The 16,931-nt window shown below is 62.8% G+C and overlaps 11 protein-coding genes across 11 annotated transcripts; 7 read left to right on the top strand and 4 right to left on the bottom strand.

Moving 5' to 3' along the window:
* Positions 1-24: 24 nt before the first annotated feature.
* On the top strand, positions 25-675 carry MJAP1_001769 (uncharacterized protein; the record flags this gene model as incomplete). Its single annotated transcript, XM_060265719.1, has 4 exons — positions 25-247; positions 270-397; positions 420-548; positions 571-675. 4 exons carry the CDS (start codon positions 25-27, stop codon positions 673-675), a joined length of 585 nt encoding a protein of 194 aa, XP_060121702.1.
* A 126-nt stretch (positions 676-801) lies between these two features.
* Positions 802-1,246, top strand: nrf1 (GTPase regulator Nrf1; the record flags this gene model as incomplete). The annotated part of the gene is made up of 4 exons (XM_060265718.1): positions 802-859; positions 922-1,029; positions 1,058-1,150; positions 1,173-1,246. 4 exons carry the CDS (start codon positions 802-804, stop codon positions 1,244-1,246), a joined length of 333 nt encoding a protein of 110 aa, XP_060121701.1.
* Positions 1,247-1,438: 192 nt separating this feature from the next.
* On the bottom strand, positions 1,439-2,030 carry CYP10 (peptidylprolyl isomerase; the record flags this gene model as incomplete). Its single annotated transcript, XM_060265717.1, has 5 exons — positions 1,439-1,642; positions 1,665-1,724; positions 1,747-1,830; positions 1,853-1,969; positions 1,992-2,030. 5 exons carry the CDS (start codon positions 2,028-2,030, stop codon positions 1,439-1,441), a joined length of 504 nt encoding a protein of 167 aa, XP_060121700.1.
* A 77-nt stretch (positions 2,031-2,107) lies between these two features.
* On the top strand, positions 2,108-5,707 carry MJAP1_001766 (uncharacterized protein; the record flags this gene model as incomplete). The annotated part of the gene is made up of 4 exons (XM_060265716.1): positions 2,108-2,234; positions 2,257-3,159; positions 3,182-3,794; positions 3,817-5,707. The coding sequence occupies 4 exons, from the start codon at positions 2,108-2,110 to the stop codon at positions 5,705-5,707; spliced, it is 3,534 nt and encodes a 1,177-aa protein (XP_060121699.1).
* Positions 5,708-5,745: 38 nt separating this feature from the next.
* On the top strand, positions 5,746-6,550 carry MJAP1_001765 (uncharacterized protein; the record flags this gene model as incomplete). The annotated part of the gene is made up of 2 exons (XM_060265715.1): positions 5,746-6,091; positions 6,114-6,550. The coding sequence occupies 2 exons, from the start codon at positions 5,746-5,748 to the stop codon at positions 6,548-6,550; spliced, it is 783 nt and encodes a 260-aa protein (XP_060121698.1).
* A 300-nt stretch (positions 6,551-6,850) lies between these two features.
* On the top strand, positions 6,851-7,908 carry MJAP1_001764 (uncharacterized protein; the record flags this gene model as incomplete). The annotated part of the gene is made up of 6 exons (XM_060265714.1): positions 6,851-6,891; positions 6,916-6,928; positions 6,952-7,030; positions 7,053-7,270; positions 7,293-7,844; positions 7,867-7,908. 6 exons carry the CDS (start codon positions 6,851-6,853, stop codon positions 7,906-7,908), a joined length of 945 nt encoding a protein of 314 aa, XP_060121697.1.
* A 30-nt stretch (positions 7,909-7,938) lies between these two features.
* On the top strand, positions 7,939-9,041 carry MJAP1_001763 (palmitoyl-protein hydrolase; the record flags this gene model as incomplete). Its single annotated transcript, XM_060265713.1, has 2 exons — positions 7,939-8,991; positions 9,021-9,041. 2 exons carry the CDS (start codon positions 7,939-7,941, stop codon positions 9,039-9,041), a joined length of 1,074 nt encoding a protein of 357 aa, XP_060121696.1.
* Positions 9,042-9,068: 27 nt separating this feature from the next.
* Positions 9,069-10,579, bottom strand: MJAP1_001762 (uncharacterized protein; the record flags this gene model as incomplete). The annotated part of the gene is made up of 3 exons (XM_060265712.1): positions 9,069-10,020; positions 10,043-10,243; positions 10,266-10,579. The coding sequence occupies 3 exons, from the start codon at positions 10,577-10,579 to the stop codon at positions 9,069-9,071; spliced, it is 1,467 nt and encodes a 488-aa protein (XP_060121695.1).
* A 51-nt stretch (positions 10,580-10,630) lies between these two features.
* On the bottom strand, positions 10,631-12,465 carry VPS17 (Vacuolar protein sorting-associated protein 17; the record flags this gene model as incomplete). Its single annotated transcript, XM_060265711.1, has 3 exons — positions 10,631-11,488; positions 11,511-12,299; positions 12,322-12,465. The coding sequence occupies 3 exons, from the start codon at positions 12,463-12,465 to the stop codon at positions 10,631-10,633; spliced, it is 1,791 nt and encodes a 596-aa protein (XP_060121694.1).
* Positions 12,466-12,490: 25 nt separating this feature from the next.
* Positions 12,491-13,585, bottom strand: MJAP1_001760 (uncharacterized protein; the record flags this gene model as incomplete). The annotated part of the gene is made up of 2 exons (XM_060265710.1): positions 12,491-12,546; positions 12,571-13,585. The coding sequence occupies 2 exons, from the start codon at positions 13,583-13,585 to the stop codon at positions 12,491-12,493; spliced, it is 1,071 nt and encodes a 356-aa protein (XP_060121693.1).
* A 62-nt stretch (positions 13,586-13,647) lies between these two features.
* RIA1 (Cytoplasmic GTPase/eEF2-like protein (ribosomal biogenesis)) lies at positions 13,648-16,880 on the top strand (the record flags this gene model as incomplete). The annotated part of the gene is made up of 3 exons (XM_060265709.1): positions 13,648-16,453; positions 16,476-16,613; positions 16,636-16,880. The coding sequence occupies 3 exons, from the start codon at positions 13,648-13,650 to the stop codon at positions 16,878-16,880; spliced, it is 3,189 nt and encodes a 1,062-aa protein (XP_060121692.1).
* Between the last annotated feature and the right edge of the window lie 51 nt (positions 16,881-16,931).

Here is a 16,931-nt window from a genome sequence, read left to right as displayed (position 1 = left end):
TATGTGGAGGTACGTCTCGCTTCCATGGCCGGGCGTGGGGCATCCTCTGCGCGCCTCGCGGCCGAGTTCCCGAGCATTGCGCAGCTCTCGCGCGATGAGATGCGCGAGGTGCTTGGCGAGTCGCACGATCCACGCATCCAAGAAGACCAGGCGGCGTACTTTGATGCGCTTCTGCACAGCCTCCCGGAGGTGCGCGACCTGTACGACGAGCACAAGGCGCTCCTCGAGCGCGTCGAGGAGCAGGCAGGTAAGTCGCATTTCTGACCCAGCGCGCAATGCGGAGCTGCGTCCGAAGCTCGAGGCCGTGCGTGCCGCCACGCGCGCTGCGTACGAGCACGCGCGCGCCGCCGACGCGGCCTGGCCGGCGGTCGAGCGCGAGATGAACGAGGCGTACAAGGTATGTGCCGCTCTTAACGCAGCGCTTCTCGCCCATGGCACTCCAGACGCGCCTGCAGCTTGCCGCAGCGCACGCGCACGACGAGAGCGAGGCGCTTGCGAACGCCTATGTCGAGGGACTCCCGGCGACCGACTCGCTCGATATGATTGACGTATGTACCTCTACTTATGCAGGACACGACCTTTGTGCGGCACTACCGTGCGCTCCGCACACTCTACCACCGCCGCGCGCTCCTCCACGAACAGTGCACCCACCAGCGCGTGCAGTGGCGTACATAAGCCGAGGCAGGATTAATGAATAGCCACGTGGTCCATGCAGATCGTGCGCACGTGTGGCCAAAGAGAGCACGGCCGGGCCAGGCCGCCCGGTCGCGGCAACGCCTGCTTCCGGCTACCTCTGGCACCATGTCGACGCAGCCTCTTCTGCAGCGTACGGCGGGCAAGCGTATTGCGCTTCCCGTTCGTGTTGAGCCCAAGGTTTTCTTCGCTAACGAGCGTACCTGTACGTCCCCCTGGCTTACCCAGTCCTCTCGTGGCTCAGCTTCACCGTGACCCTCTCGGCGCTCGCCGCGGGTCTGCTCAACTTCGGTGACCGCGTCGGCCGTGTCAGCGCTGCGCTGTTCAGCTTCGTCGGTATGTATAGGTGTGGGATCTTACGCAGCCATCGCTATCATGCTCTACGCCCTCGTCACCTACCACTGGCGTGCGAACGCGATCCGCAACCGCGGCAGCGGCCCTTACGATGACCGTCTCGGTATGTGGCTCATGGCTGACAGCAGGCCCTACGGTGCTCTCGGTCCTCCTCCTGACGGCGATCGTCGTCAACTTTGTACTCCGCTTCAACGAGTAAACTACGCAGCACACCTGCAGTCTTCATTTTATAGGCGGAAATCGTCGATCTCGACTAACAGAGGCTTATGTCTAGCATAGGGGTATCGGGTGGTTGTGCACGGCGGCCAGCACAATGCGATGGGCGGCTCACGCGGCAGGCCATCGATGCGACAACGGCCGACGCGACAAGACGCGCGAGCAGCGCGAGCGCTCACGGAAGCGCACGCTGCGCAATGGGGTTCGCATGGATCGTGACGCCCGTCATGCGGATTTCGTCTAGCGGACGGTGCTTTGCGTCGACCGGAACTTTTTCCATAGTATCGAGCGTGCCGCCAAGCTCCGCACCGTCAATCACCTTGCCGATGATGGTGTACTTGCCATCAAGGTGCGACTGCTTGCTGTATGTGATAAAGAACTGCGTCAGAACAAACACGCACCTGCGACTTGTTCGTGTTCGGCGCGCCGTTCGCCATGGCGACAATACCACGCGCATTAAACTGCATTAGCGGCGATACGTACCTTGAGCGTCGCGCAGATCTCGTCCTGGAATGGCTCGCCCCAGATCGATTGGCCGCCTTTGCCGGTGCCAGTAGGGTCGCCGGTCTGCATTAGCGAGGCAACGTACTTGGATCATAAAGTCGCGCATGTTCCGGTGCCATTTCACCTCATCGTACGTCCCAGCCGCACAATGCCCAAGGAAATTCTCCGCCGCACGGGGAACTGTCTCGCAAAAGACCTCGATCTGGATTAGCGCGGAAGCGTACCTTGAGATCACCGAGCGTCGTGTGCAGCGTCACACTCATCGTCGCCTGCGCCGAGAAGCTTGCTGCTTTGTCAGCCAAAGGGAATTTGGGCAATTTTACGCACGGCCGCCGCCACGATGCAGGATGCCGTGCGGGGGCTGCTCGACGCTGCCGCGATCCTCACGGGCGACCGCGATGCTGCTTTGCACATTGAGCGTGCGAAGCGCACGCGCGAACAGATAGCTACGGGCGAGGGACGCGAAGGTACGTGCCGATTCTCACGCAGCCGGCATGCGACACACTTTGCAGCAGCGCCTCGACCACTTTGCCAAGACACCGCTCTACACAGAACTGGCTGGCGAGCTGGGGGGCGTGCTGTATGCAAAAGAGGATGCGACACTCGAGCAGGTGCAGCGGAATACGGGCTGGTTCGCTCTCGCATGCACGGACCGGATCCACACAGTCGCACAGACACCACAGACACCCACGCCAGGAAAAGAACCCGTGGCGCTGCTGGGTGCGCGCGACCTGGCAGTGATCAAACAGCTGCTCACTGCGAGCTTTGCGTGGCTCGTTGTACCGCTCATCGAGCTGTACGACACAACGTTCGAGGTCATGCATCCGTCGACGCTGCACGAAGACATGTCAGACAGCACACGCTTGCACGAGGCCGACGATGACGACGCACTATGGGATACGGTAAACAAGCAGCTCGCGCGTATCATCGGCATCTTTGCCAACTTGTTCCGGCGCGCCACCGATCCGGTGTCCAACACGGCGCTGCCGGTCTCCCAGGTGGCCCGGACCGACGTCGCTGTGCTGGTCCTGCGCATCTACTTTGTAGACGTGCTCCGCGTGCTCGTCCGCATTGCATTTGGGCCTGCGACCAGCGGCCTCACCGCGCCCGTGGAGGCGGCTCAAGACGAACTGCACGGACTGCTCGAAGCTTTGCCGACATCGATCGACCTCGCCGCACTGCGCAGCGTGCCGACAGTCAGCGCGCTATCGTCGCATCTGCGCAGCGGCGCACCGAGCACGCCCAGGTTTGTGCGTGAGCACTGTGCGCGCCTGCTTTCGCTGCAGCTGCTCCGGCCCGAGGGCGTGCGTACGTTGCTCATTGGCATGCTCGGCGCGAACGAGGCCGACATGCTCAGTGGCGATATCGGCGACGAGCTCGGCGAGGGTGATAGTACGTTACCATACTTACCCAGCCACCTTTAAACGTCTGGAGGGCGCGACAAAGCTGCTGACGACACCGCCAAAAGGAATGGAGCGCAGCCGCTACTATGCTGAAATGATCCCGCACGTTTTGTCGGTGCTCGACCCAGTCACGCAGCCAAACACGACGCCTGTGCATGGCATGCACCGTCGTGCTGCTGCCTTTACGCTGATGCGCATGGTTGAGCGCAGCCCGACGGCGGTGCATGCCTCGCTTGATCCGGTGATTGGCGGCGTGCTGCTGGCCAAGGTGGCCGGCGCTGCGGACGTCGACCGTGCGCTGCGTCTGCTTGCTTCAGCCGTCTTGCTTGCGCCGCCTTCGGCGGACTTTATCCATTTTATGGTAGCCCCTCTGGCGCTCCGACTCTTGAAACTGGACACGTTCTTCGAGAGCGACCCCAAGGCAAAAGTCGAGACGATGTCGGACGATGCACGCTCGCGAGCGACCCAAAAGAACGAGGTGAACGAAACGCTGCACATCTGGCTGCGCCTCGGCGCGGCTGCCGAGACGGCACAAGCGATCAGCACGGCGCTTCAGGCTGCGTGCACGTCAGATGGCGCAGCTTGGCATGATACGAATGACGGCGTCGAGATCGTCCCGGAAGAGTACGTCGGTGTCCTGACCCAGCCCTCGCTCTGACGTCGATTTCCGTGGCCTCCTCAAAGGCACCGTACTGACCATTGAGCAGCTCCAGCAGCAGCTGTCCTTGACTGAGGGCGACGAGCCCCATATGCCAGCCGACCTGGTGCAGTCGCTCTCGTTCCCTGTGCTTCCGCAGCGCGTGAGTGCGCTTCTGAAACGGGCGCAGCGCCAGGATGTGGCCAGCTCTCTCCTCCTCACCTCGCTCGAGAGCTATTCACGGACCCAGACGCAGGCCACGTCCCAGATCACGGTCGACGAAGCAAGTCCTGCTGAGCTGGAGCAGCGCTCGGTCTACTACCTGCAGCTCATCGGCCAACTTCTCGAGGCGTTTGGCGCCAAGCTGCTCGACGGAGATATCGATCGTGTCTTGCGCTTTATCGACTATGCATGCACGCAACATACCCCTCATACGCCGGCAGACACAAAGGAAGCACCGAGCACGCTCGATGCGCTGCGCAATATTCAGGACCAAGAAGAGGACGCGCCCGGCGCCGAGCACGACTGGGAGCTGGTCAACACTGCACTGAACCTCTTCTTGTCACTGCTCGAAGGGCACACGGAGCTCGTGCCGCAGACTACGCCGATGCTCCAGGTCCTGCGCCACAAGGTCGAGGGCCTCCGCGATGCGCCCGATGCCGAGGTACGTGCGCTGTCGCAAGAAGTCGTACTGGTCCTCAGCGCACGGCAGCAGCAAGCAGCGCCTCCAAGCAGTACGGCCGTTCGGCCCAAGTACCTCGATGTGTACCAAGAGGCGCTGCAGTACCTGCAAGACCCGATTATCCCCGTGCGTGCGCATGGTCTGCACCTCTTGTCGCAGCTTGTGTCCAAGGACAAGAAAGTACACAGCGAGTGCTACGGCGACGAGCTCGATCCTGCCTTGCTCCCTGCGATCTTTGACATCTTTATGAATGCGATCCAAGACGAGGAGAGTTTCCTCTACTTGAACGCGGTCAAAGGTCTGGCGCAGATGGCGGCGCACTGGCGCGATGCGACGCTCCGTCCGCTCGTTGCACTGTACGTCGGCGGCGACAAGACACAGAACGGCATGGCCTGTGCGCTCGAGTACGGCCAGGAACTCAGCCAACGCGAAACGGACAAGCGTTTGCGCATCGGCGAGGCACTTCTGCAAGTGCTGCAGCACTGCGGCGAGGCAATTGTGCCGGCCGTGGCCCTGATTGTGAATCCGCTCCTGACGGCGGTGCGCAATCCAGTGTTTTCCGCGACGCTGCGCAGCTCGTTTATCTCGATCCTCGGGACGTGCGTCGAGGTCGCGCCGACGGCGCTCGCTTCGAGCGGGGCGTCCGAAGACATGGCCCGCCTCTGTCGTGAGCTCGTCCAGGTCGAGAGCGTCCGTCGCCCGATGATGCGCAAAGCGCACGTCACGGCACACGTCACCGGCAAGGACGCCACAGGCGAGCAAAAGCGCACGGCGATTGACGACGACGACGACGAGTGCGAAAAGATGGCGGAAAAAGAGGGACATGCGGGCACCGACGTGGACCCCAAGCTGCCGCAGCTCCGCCGCGCCGCGCTCCTGCTCCTGGCCGTGCTGCTGCGCTCGACGCGCCACCAACTCGATGCCTTCCTCGACGCCCGCCAACACCAGCTCGAAGAAACGCCCGAGCCCGAATCGCTCTCGGCGCTGCGTCTGCCTGGCGGCGGAATGCTGCCCGAGACACGCCAGACGACATCCAAGGTGCCGGCGCCGGTCCCCTTGCTCTCGATGCAGGCGGCGCAGCACCTGGTCCCTGTGATGAGCTATGTGGCTACAGAAGACGTTGACGCACTGGTGCGCCAACAGGCGAGCGACTGCCTGGACGAGGTGCGCCTGCTCGAGTCGGCGCACATCTCGGCACGCGCCGCCGGCCTTTCGTAGACCTCCACACTGGTATCTCTTTCCCCACAGTCCTGTGCATGGCGCAGCGATGGGTGGAGCGGGCTTCGGCCCCGGTGAGCCAGGCCGTGCTGCCGCACTTGGGAAAGCCTATCGATAAACACAACTGCCGTCTCTTTGGCCCAATTGCGATCGGTGTGCAGCTGCTGATGGGCGTATTGGTCCTGGGCAGTCTCGCGTACAAACGTCAGTGCGAGCGGCCACAGCGGCCGTGGCGTACGTGGATGCTGGATATCACGAAGCAGCTGGCCGGTCAGCTGATGGTGCATGTCCTGAATGTTGCCCTGAGCACGGCCGGCTCGATGGATGGGCACAGCAATCCCTGCTCGCTGTACTTTTTAAATATTCTCCTGGATTCAACGCTAGGTACGTCGTACTACTGACGCAGGTGTTGCGATCCTCTACTACTTCATGCAGAGTCTCACCTACCTCTTTGAGACGAGGCTCGCGATCCGTGGCCTTGTATCGGGCGACTATCAAGACGACCCTCCGCCCCCCCACACGCCGCTGGAGCCGTGGCAGTGTTGGGTGCGCCAGACGGCTGTCTACGTTTTGGCGCTCTCGCTAATGAAGCTGCTCGTGCTTGCCATGCTTGGACTCCTCCCCTTCCTCACCACGTTTGGCGACTGGCTGCTCGGTCTCTTTGGCGCGCACCGCGGCTGGCAAGTCGTTTTCGCTATGGCGATCTTTCCCCTTGCTATGAACACGCTCCAGTTCTGGCTCATTGACTCGATTCTCCAGCACCAGCCCGGCCAGACGTCCTATTCACGTGTGTACACGGCCGATATGCCCATGCCCCGTTCCGAGTCCGAACTCGAGTCGTAGCCGCGTAGCCACGCAACACACACTCTGTAGGACGTCCGCTGCAGATGCGCTGCGCTGCCGACAGCACCGCGTCGCCGCGCGCTGCACCCTGATGCGCGTCAATTGGTTTACGCGCGCACGTGGAACTAATGAACGGCGTTGAGGACCTTTTTCCCACGTGGCCACGCTAAGGCGGGCGCAACGCCTGGCCCGTTCGCGTCTGGGTCAGGCCACGCAGCCGCGCCACTCTCACGACCATTTCTCACGACCATTTCAGGTCCATTTGCTGCTTCTCGACGCTTACTTAACGTGATCTCCACCATGGCCAGCGAAGCATTCCGTCCTGCTTTGCCCGAGTGCTGGTACGTATCGATGCTAACGCGCAGGGGCCACCGCGGTGTACGTTTCCCTTCTGACCACAGGCCTCGGCGGCGTTCCCCGAGAACACCCTGAGCTCCTTTGCGCAGGCCATCCGTGATGGCTCGGAGGGTATTGAGAGCGGTAGGTAGACGTGCTAACGCAGACGTGCATGTCACTGCCGACGATGTCATTGTCATGTTCCACGACACGACGCTCGACCGTACGACGGATGGGAAAGGCCTTATCAGCGCACGGCCCTACTTTGGTGCGGACGGCATCGAGCATGTGCGCACGCTTGAGAAGCCTGTGCAGCAGATCCCCACGTTTGAGCAGCTGTGTGAGCTGCTGATGAAGGAGGAGAACCGCCATGTGAAGCTTAACGTACGTTTTTCGTCTTATGCAGGTCGATATCAAGCCGAACAACGACCCCGAGCGCCTCTTTTCGATCATGGACAAGATCGTGCGCAAATTTCCGGGCTACGAGACGCAGCTCGCGCCGCGCCTTATCCTCGGCCTGTGGCACCCCAAGTTTATCGAGCCGGCCAAGAAGCACGTCCCCACGCTGTCGCTCGCGCATATCGGCTCGTCGCCTGCGGATGCGCTGCGCTACTTCTGGAAGGACTGCTCCACGTTCTCGCTCAACTTCCCTGCCCTCGCCACCGACGAGGGCCAGCGCTTCCTGCAGCGTGCCAAGGAGGAGAAGAAGGACGTCATGGTTTGGACCGTGAACCGCATAGACGAGATGGTCGAGGCGACGCGCTGGGGCGTCAAGGCGATCCTCACTGACCACACGGACGGCCTGCAGAACCTGCGCAAGGAGATGGCGGCCGACTTTTTGGGCACCGAAAAGAAATACGTCGCGCCCTACTTCCGCTGGACGTACTACAAATACTACACCCCGTACGCGCAGCTGTACCGGTACCTCTGCGTGAACGAGGTCGTAAAGCACGCGGGTGTACGTACACCGACTGACCCAGATGTCCTTCGAGCAGGGCAGTGCCCCGGTCCCAGTTTCGTAGCCACGTGATAGCGCTCGGACCTTTGCCACGATGCGGTGCCTGGTGTGGCTGAGTATCGTCGTCGCAGCGCTGCTGTCGGTCGTCGACGCGCTCCCGAAAGTGCCCAAGTTTCCGGATGACCTCTTCCAACCGTTGCCGGTCGTCATCTGGCACGGCCTCGGCGACTCGGCGCAGTCCCAAGGCCTCAAGGTGCTCAAGGAGAATCTGGGGAAAATGTACCCCGGCATCTATGTCCACCTCGTTGCTATCAAGCCGACGCTCTATGCAGACCGACAGGCGTCGATCTTTGGCAATGTGAACGACCAGATTGAGCAGGTCTACCAGACCCTGCGTGACACCCCCGAGCTGCGCCACGGCTTTGACGCGGTCGGCTTCTCGCAAGGCGGCCAGTTTTTGCGTGCGTATGTCGAGCGCTACAACACGCCGCGCGTCCGCAACCTGATCACCTTTGGGTCGCAGCATATGGGCATCACGGACCTGCCCACGTGCCTCCCGTACGACGCCATCTGCCACACGGTGCACCACCTGCTCACCGGCCAGGCCTATTCGGACTACAGCCAGAACAATGTCGTGACCGCGCAATACTTCCGCGACACGCGCACCAAGAACCAGTTTGCGCTGTACAAAGAGCGCAACGAGTTCCTCTACGACATCAACAACGAGGGGGCCGAGAAGAATGCGACGTACAAGGCCAACCTGGAGCGCCTCGACAAGTTTGTGATGGTCCGCTTCCAGCTGGACACGACGGTCGTTCCATGGGCCTCGGCGTGGTTTGGCGCATACGAGGACCCCGATACGCGCAAGGGGTGCATGAACGAGACCATCCCGATGCGACACAGTCCTATCTACCAGGAGGACTGGATCGGCCTCCGGGCGCTCGACCGCAAGGGGGCGATTGTCTTTCACGAGTGCTCGGGCATGCACATGCACCTGTCGCCGGCGTGCCTCACGCTCACGCTTGGACAGTACGTCGGCCGCCCACGCATCCCCGGCCCGTGGTTTGCCACGGAGCAAGCGCACCACCGTGCGCCGCCGCATGCCCTGGTGGCACTCGTTGCGGTCATGGTCCTGGTCGTGCTGGGAGTCGGAAGAAAAGTCATGCGGTCACGCAGCGCCTATGTACAGCTGCCTGAGGGCACAGCCGAAGGAACGGAGAAGTATTAGTTCTTCTTCTTGGGGATCGCCTCCGGAGCTTGGTGGAATCGCTTGAGCGCCTTGCCGAGGCCGAGCTGGAAGGCAATGATGGGCACGACGAGCAGGATGATGCCGTAGTAGCCTGCATTCGCCCAAGCCCGCACCGAGGCCTTGGCAGAGAGCACCAGGAACGAGAGGGCGGCAAAGTTGACCGACATCTGGACGACCATCACCGATGCGAGCGAGTAGAGAACCTGAGAAACTGTGTATTTGTCGAGCGTAAACAGCGTCGGGTTCGGCGTCCGTGTGTTGGCGAAAAAGACGGGGCGCAGGCTGTGGCGCAGGAGGCGCGCGACATACAGGTACAGGCCGCCAAGCAAAAACGTCAGGTAGTAGCCCGGCGAGATGCCGTGCCAAAAGGCGCTCACCATAAAGGTCGTCATCGTGCTCTTGAAACCGGGGCGCTTGCCAGGGATAACTATGCGCTTGTACACATTGTTGCGCAACCACACGTTCGTGTTGGCGTTCCACGAGTCCATGAGCTCCTTCCAGTTGTTGGCAAACTCGATGCGGATCACAAACACGTTCTTGCAGCGCGTCCAGAGCGCCGTGTTTGTCTCGGAGCTCATGCCGTTGTAGCCGAGGCCCGAGAGGACACACGCCGCGTTCGACAGACTCCAAATGCCATAGTAACGGAAACGCGCGCCGAGCCCACACAGCTGGACGAACCAGATGCGGTTCAGCAGCGAGGTCTTTTGGATCGGGTCGGCCGCATTGGCGAGACGAGCGTAGCTAAGTTTGTCCATGGTGAGCGCCTGCAGGCCGAGGCACAGCACGCCAAAGGCGACATCCTTGAGCGAGTACCACAGCCGGCCCGGCGGAGGCGTCTTGGACGGGAGGTACAGTTCTCCTTTCGCCCACCGGTTGTAGTCCTCGAAGCGCGTCGAGGGGCCGACCAGCACACCAGGGAAATAGAAGCTGGATGAGTCGCGCCACGTACCAGTATCCGAAAAAGGCAAGGAGCGAAGGCATCTCGGTGATGCGGTCTTTTCGCTGCGCCTCGTCGCACTCGTCGACTGTGCGCATTTGGCCGTCGTAGCACTCCCATGCGAACGCGGTGAGGTTCATGCACAGAACCATGTGCATCGCCGAGATCTCGATTGTGGTCAACGGCACATTGTTCAGCTGGCGCGCGAGGTGTCTGGGTAAGTTGCGGTACGTACGTAAAGAGCATATGGGCCATCTCGAAGATGAAGGCGACCCACGGCATGTTTTTGCCACCAATGCGGAACTTGACAATACCGTATACAACGAGCGAGGTCGCAACGAGCTGCGCCGTGCCGCTGTACAGCTTCATGACGCTGACCAGGAAAAACATCGACAAGCTAATATTCATCAGATGACGGAGCGACGCTGACGGCAGCAGTGGCAGCAGCGGACTCAACGCATATGACACAAACAGACATGCCGCCAACTTTAGATAGTCGGACGGGATGCCGTACTGCGACGACAGCGAATGGAAAACGTAGTCGATCATCGTCGCAAGAACCTGGCGGGATGCTATGTCGGCCGAATGCACGGGCCACGATTAAAAGGTACCGGCGAGGGACTTGGCCGCGTCGGAGGCCGACAGGCCGCCGAATCCGCGCCCGCCGGTCATGCGCGAGCGGAAGAGCGACGGGGGCTCTTCCTCCGGCTCATTCGCGGGCTCAGGCTGCGGCAGCCACTCGGCCGTCGATGGCTCGGGCTCGGGCGCGGCGATCGGCGCCGGGGCTTCTGGCTCGTCCTCGAGCCACTGTGGCTCTTCCATCGCCGGCACCGACGGCACAGCCGCATGCTCCTCCTCTTCCTCCCATTCCTCTTCCTCTTCCTCTTCTTGCTCGGGCGTCGCCGCGAGCGAGAGGGGCGCATGGTCGGCCGGAAGCTCGTCCGCCTCGCCGCGCACGACACGCGCCGCGGCGGCCTGCGCCGGGGTCATTTTGCGCTTGACGTTTGCCTTGAGCATCGCGGCGCTCTGTGCCTCCTGTGCTGCAGCACTAAGGTCCATATCAAATAGGCCCAGCATATCGAGAACACGCCGCTCATACACGCCGCTGATCCGCGCATGCTCCAGAATGAGGTGCTGCAGATCGTGGTGCGTCTGCACGCTGTGGCGCTGCAAGCTCTCGCGCAGCGATTTGCTCACCTGTGCGAGGTAGCGCTCGAGGAGCTGTTCGTGGTGGTGAGCCTCGCGCACCTCTTCGATCGCCGCGTCGACGCGGTCCACGCGGTGGGTTCGTGCGATCCGCATCTGCTCGGCGTCGTGTCGCTTGTTCGCCGTGACGCGCTTGGCTATATCGTGTTCAACGACAATCGCGGTGCGCTCCTGGAGCACCATGCGCGCCGCGCGCATATTCAGTTCCTGGTAGGCGATCGCATCGCGCAGCGTCACGTCTTCGGCGTGCATCTGGGTGAGTTGGAAAACGTACAATGGTGTCGGAGAGCTGCGCGACATTGGCAAACATACCATTCGCACTGCGCAGCGTGCGCGGCAGGCGGCCACGCAGCGACTCGCCCCGCGCCTCTTCGAGCGTCGCAAGGGGTAGCAGCGCGCTGGCGACGTCCTTCATCGCCGCGTGCACGGCGCTGCGTGCTGCCGATACACCCGCACTCGCGTGTACCACATCGCCGAGCTGCTTCTCGAGGCGCGTAAGCTCGCTGCGTGCGAGCGATAGCTGCTCGTCCGGGTCGCTCACGCCGATCGCCGACGTCGCGGCGAGGTGCGCCGGCACCAAGGCCGCCGGCGTCGGCTTGGGCTGTGCGCGCAGGCCGAGCATCGACGCGACGCCCGACTTCCCAACGCTTGGCGTCTGGCTAAACATCTCGCCGTTAAAGACGTGCGTGAGCGACTGGATGTGCGCTTGAGAGTGCGCAAATTGCTTCCGGCTGCCGCTCGGCGCGTGTACGTGCACCTTTTCGGGCTCGTAGCTGTAGTTAGACTCGATAAAGCGGCGCGTCTCTTTGTGTGCACGCAGCGTCGGCTCGCTAAACACCCGCTCGAACCAGTGCGCAAGCATCTCGCGCAGCTCGTGCAGCTCGCACACCTCGCCTTCATACCCCGCATCGGGCATGTGCACCATCGCCGGCGTCGGCAGCGGCAGTGCCGGCACAATGATCGTCGGCCCGGTCATCGACAGCGCCGAGGCGTATAGGGCGAGCTCGCGGTACGTGCGCTCGACGTTGCGGAACTGCGACCGAAAGAAGCTCGGCATGTTTGTCTGCGTCAGCCACGGCACCTACTTGGCAGTCGAAGCGGATCCCCAGCTCGTGCGCGGAGCGCGTTACCTGCAGCTCGGCTAGAGTGATGTGCCACTGCGGCCGCGTGCGCGGCGCGGGCAACGTAGGGCCCGCCGGCTTCGGCGGCGGCTCGGGCGCTGCGCTCATCGCCGTGTGGAGGAATTGCTATGTCCTATTCCGGCTCGATTTCACCCAGGAGCAATGTGCGGTCGGTGGAGGCGGAGACGACTGGGTGAGTAGTGGTATACGTACCGATCGGCTCGAGCGGGTGCATATCGACTGCGGTGCACGTCCCGCGGTGCCCCGGCAGCTTGTACAGGATAGCGCCCTTTTCCACGTCCCAGATGGTGCATGTGCGGTCCGCGCCGCCGCTCGCGACGCGCTCGCCGTCCATGCTCCAGGCCGCCTTGATCAGGATGTTTTCGAAGCCGCTCGGCTGCCCCGTGAGCGTGCGGTAGAGCCGTGGGCTGCCAGTGTCGCCCGGCCGTGCTTCCGGCGCAAACGGGCGCACATCCCAGATGCGTACCGCGTCGTCCAGCGCCGAGGACAAGAGGTGCGTGCCCGAGCGCGAGAGAGCGAGCGAGGCGATCGAGTCGAGGTGCCCCCGCAGCGAGTACTGCCGCTGCTTGGTCGTGAGGTCCATCGCGTGGATCGCATTGTCGACGCCGCCGACAAAGAGCTGCGTCGCATCTTCCGAGAACGCCACGGCGGTGACGGGGTATCCGAAATCCAGCGCGTCGACAAAGTGCCGCTCGTCCAGGTCCCACACGAGCACGCGGCCGTCGTCGGAAGCCGACGCAATGAGCGGGCGCCCAGTGCGCGTGCATGCGACGCCGTTCACAATTCCCTTGTGCCCCCGGAAGCGGCGCAGCTTTTGTCCCGTCTTGGCATTCCATGCAATGACCGTATTGTCCGCCGAGCCCGACACGACGACGTCCCCCTCGGCCGTCGGGGCCCACGCGACGCATGTCACGGCGCGCGAGTGGCTCGTGAGCAGGCCCAGGTTGCGGTTCCCTTTGTACGTCTCCCACAGCGAGACACTATGATCCGCGGACGCGGCCGCGATCTTTTCGCCGCACGGCGAAAACTTGACGTCGAGCACTTCGGCAGTGTGCGCGCCTTGGAGCGAAATCACGGCACTCGAGAGCGCACTAGTGCGCCGCTGCGTCTGCGTCAATGCGCCTTCGCCTTGCCGCACGCGCTTCACGACCGACGTCGCGTCGCCGGCCGCGCCCGCCATCGGCGGCACCTTGCGTTTGTCCGCCATGGTGGATCGCGAACCGACGAAGCTGACTAATCTTATTTTGCCACTCGACGCTCGGACGCAGCATGCCGCCCCAGAAGGCGTTTGGCGCGCAAAACATACGGAATTGTACGCTGATCGGCCATGTAGACCATGGCAAGTCGTCGTACGCCGATTCGCTGCTCGCAGCAAACGGCATCATTTCGTCGCGCTCCGCGGGCCAGGTACGCTACTTGGACTCGCGCGAAGACGAGCAGGAGCGTGGCATTACGATGGAGTCGAGCGCCGTCTCACTCACATTCAAGCTGCGCATGCTGCAGTCAGACGGAGAGGTGTCCGAAGTGCAAGACTATACCCTGAACCTGGTCGACACGCCGGGGCACGTCGACTTTTCGAGCGAGGTCTCGACGGCCGCCCGCCTGTGCGACGGCGCGCTGGTCATTGTCGATGTGATCGAGGGCGTCTGCTCGCAGACCGTCGCTGTGCTGCGCCAGGCATGGCTCGATGGCCTGCGCACGATCCTCGTGGTGAACAAAATGGACCGCCTGATCACCGAGCTGAAACTCACGCCTGAAGAGGCACACCACCGCCTCCTCCAGCTCGTCGAGCAGGCGAACGCGGTGCTCGGTGGATTCTTTGCGGCCGAAAAGATGGAGCAGGACCAGCGCTGGCACGATGAGCGCGAGCGCATCCTCGAGGAAAAGCGCGCCAAGGGCGAAGAAGAGGCGGGAGACCTGCCGGACTACGAAGAGGGAGGGGACGAGGACCTGTACTTTGACCCGTCCAAGGGAAATGTGATCTTTGCGAGCGCCATGGACCACTGGGCCTTTCGTCTGGAAAAGTTCTCGCACCTCTACGCGCAAAAGCTCGGCATCAAGGAAAAGAACATCCGCCAGTTTCTGTGGGGTAACTACTACCTGGACCCCAAGACGAAGCGCGTCCTGACGCAGAAGCAGCACGACAAGGAAAACCGCAACTTGAAGCCCATGTTTGTGCAGTTTGTCTTGGATAATGTATGGAGCGTGTACGAAAACACGGTCGAAGCACGCAACATGGACAAGGTCGAAAAGATCATCTCGGCACTGGGGCTTACCGTACACCCGCGCGACCTGAAGGCTAAGGACGCGTCGGCGCTGATGCTTGCCATCATGAGCCAGTGGCTGCCGCTGTCGGCGACGACCTTTTCGGCGATCGTGCACAACCTCCCGGCGCCGGGCGACGCACAGCGCCTGCGCGTGCCCCGTATGATCCGCAGCGATCTCGGCTACTTTGCCACGGACGAGGAACTCGCACCGCACACTGACCTCGAGCGCGACCTCTTCTCGGCGCGATCGAGCCCGGAAGCAACGGTCGTGGCGTACATTAGTAAGATGTTTGCCGTGAGCTCAGAAGACCTGCCGGAGAACAAGCGCGTCCAGCTCACCGCGGACGAGATGCGCGAGCGCGGCCGCGAGCTGCGCGAGCGCGCCGCAGAGGTCGAGTCGACGCTGAACGCGACCGGCGCGGCGCTCGCGCAGAGCGAAGCGGAAAAGGAGCCGGCCGCAGAGCCCGAAAAGGCGCCGCCGTCGGAAGTCGTGCTGGCTTTTGCGCGCTTGTACAGCGGCTGCCTGCAGGCGGGCGACACGGTGTGGGCCGTGCTGCCCAAGTACGACGTGCACCTGCCGCCAACGCACCCTTCGAACGTGCCCCACCTGAAGCAGGTCAAGATCGCAGCGCTGTACATGATGATGGGCCGCGACCTGCTGGCCGTGCAACGTGTGCCGGCCGGAAACCTCTTTGCGGTCCGTGGCCTGGACGGCACGGTGCTGCGCAACGGCACGCTGATTCGCGTGCCGAACGCGGCCGACGACACGCCCCCGAGCGAGGTAGTGAATCTGGCCGGCGTGCGGCGCACCGCGACGCCGATCGTGCGAGTCGCGCTCGAGCCCAAAAATCCCGCCGAGATGCCCAAGCTGGTCGAGGGTCTGCGTCTGCTGAACCAGGCCGATCCGTGCGTCGAGGTGATGGTCGAAGAGAATGGCGAGCATGTCATCCTCACCGCCGGCGAACTCCACCTGGAGCGCTGCATGAAGGATCTCCGCGACCGGTTTGCGCGCTGCAAGATCCAGCAGTCCCCCCCGCTGGTTCCTTTCCGCGAGACGGCGGTAAAGGGCAGCGCCATGGCGCCTCCCAAGACGCCTGGCGCGGCGCGCGGCACAATCAGTGGCTCTGCATTGAACGGTGCGCTGACGTACACGGTGCGTGCGATGCCGCTCCCCCACAACATTGCTGAGTTCCTCGCGGTGAACCAGCCGACGATCCGCCGCCTGCGCCGCGGCGGCCGCCGCCACGATGACGACGGCGGCGGCGACGAAGGCGACGAGCACGTCGGCGCGCGCCACGGCGAGAATGCGGAGCGTGCGAAGCGCGTGCCTGTGCGCCTCTTTTGGAGCGAGCTTACCAAGCTCCTCGAGCGTGCCGGCCCCACCTGGAGCGGTGTGGCGGAGCACATCTGCGCATTTGGCCCCCGCAACACTGGCGCGAATCTGCTGATCGACCAAGGCGGCAGCGTGCTGCGCCGCTCGCTCAAGAGCCGCTTTGCCGAGGACGACGTGTCGCAGCAGCTGGCGCAGGCGTCGCTGGACGATGCGCTGCCGCGTGAGATGTGCGATGCGGTGGAGAATGGGTTCCAGCTCGCGACCGGCAGCGGCCCCCTGTGTGCGGAGCCGATGCAAGGCATGGCCTTCTTTGTGGAGCACGTCGGAATCGAGGAGAGCGAAAGCGTGAAAGTGCGTTCGTCGCAGGTCACCTCGGCGGTGATTTCGAGCATGCGCGAGGCGTGTCGTGCGGGTCTGCTGGACTGGTCGCCGCGCCTCATGCTTGCTATGTATTCGTGTGATATCCAAGCAGCACGTACGTATCCCTACTTACCCAGCCGAGGTACAAGGCAAGGTGCACGCGGTCCTTTCGCGCCGCCGCGGCAAGATTGTGTCGGAGGAGATGAACGAGGGCACGCTCTTTTTCACCATCGGCTCGCTCCTCCCCGTCGTCGAGTCGTTCGGCTTCTCAGACGGTACGTTCTCCATCTCACACAGAAATCCGCAAGCGCACGTCGGGCGCCGCGAGTCCGCAGCTGCTGTTTGCCGGCTTCCAGCTCTACGATCTGGACCCCTTCTGGGTGCCGACTACGGAAGAGGAGCTCGAAGACCTCGGCGAAAAGGGCGACCGCGAAAACGTCGCCAAGCGCTACATGGACACGGTGCGCAAGCGCAAGGGTCTCTTTACCAATCGCCGCATTGTCGCCGCCGCCGAGAAGCAGCGCACGCTCAAGTCGAACTAGTGGAGGTGGTGCTTAGATAAGACGATCGTAGCGTGGGACGGCGCCGTGTTC

Source organism: Malassezia japonica, chromosome 2 (genome assembly GCF_029542785.1).
Source record: "Malassezia japonica chromosome 2, complete sequence".
Classification (NCBI taxonomy): Eukaryota; Fungi; Basidiomycota; class Malasseziomycetes; order Malasseziales; family Malasseziaceae; genus Malassezia; species Malassezia japonica.
This window is presented reverse-complemented; position numbering and strand designations above follow the sequence as displayed.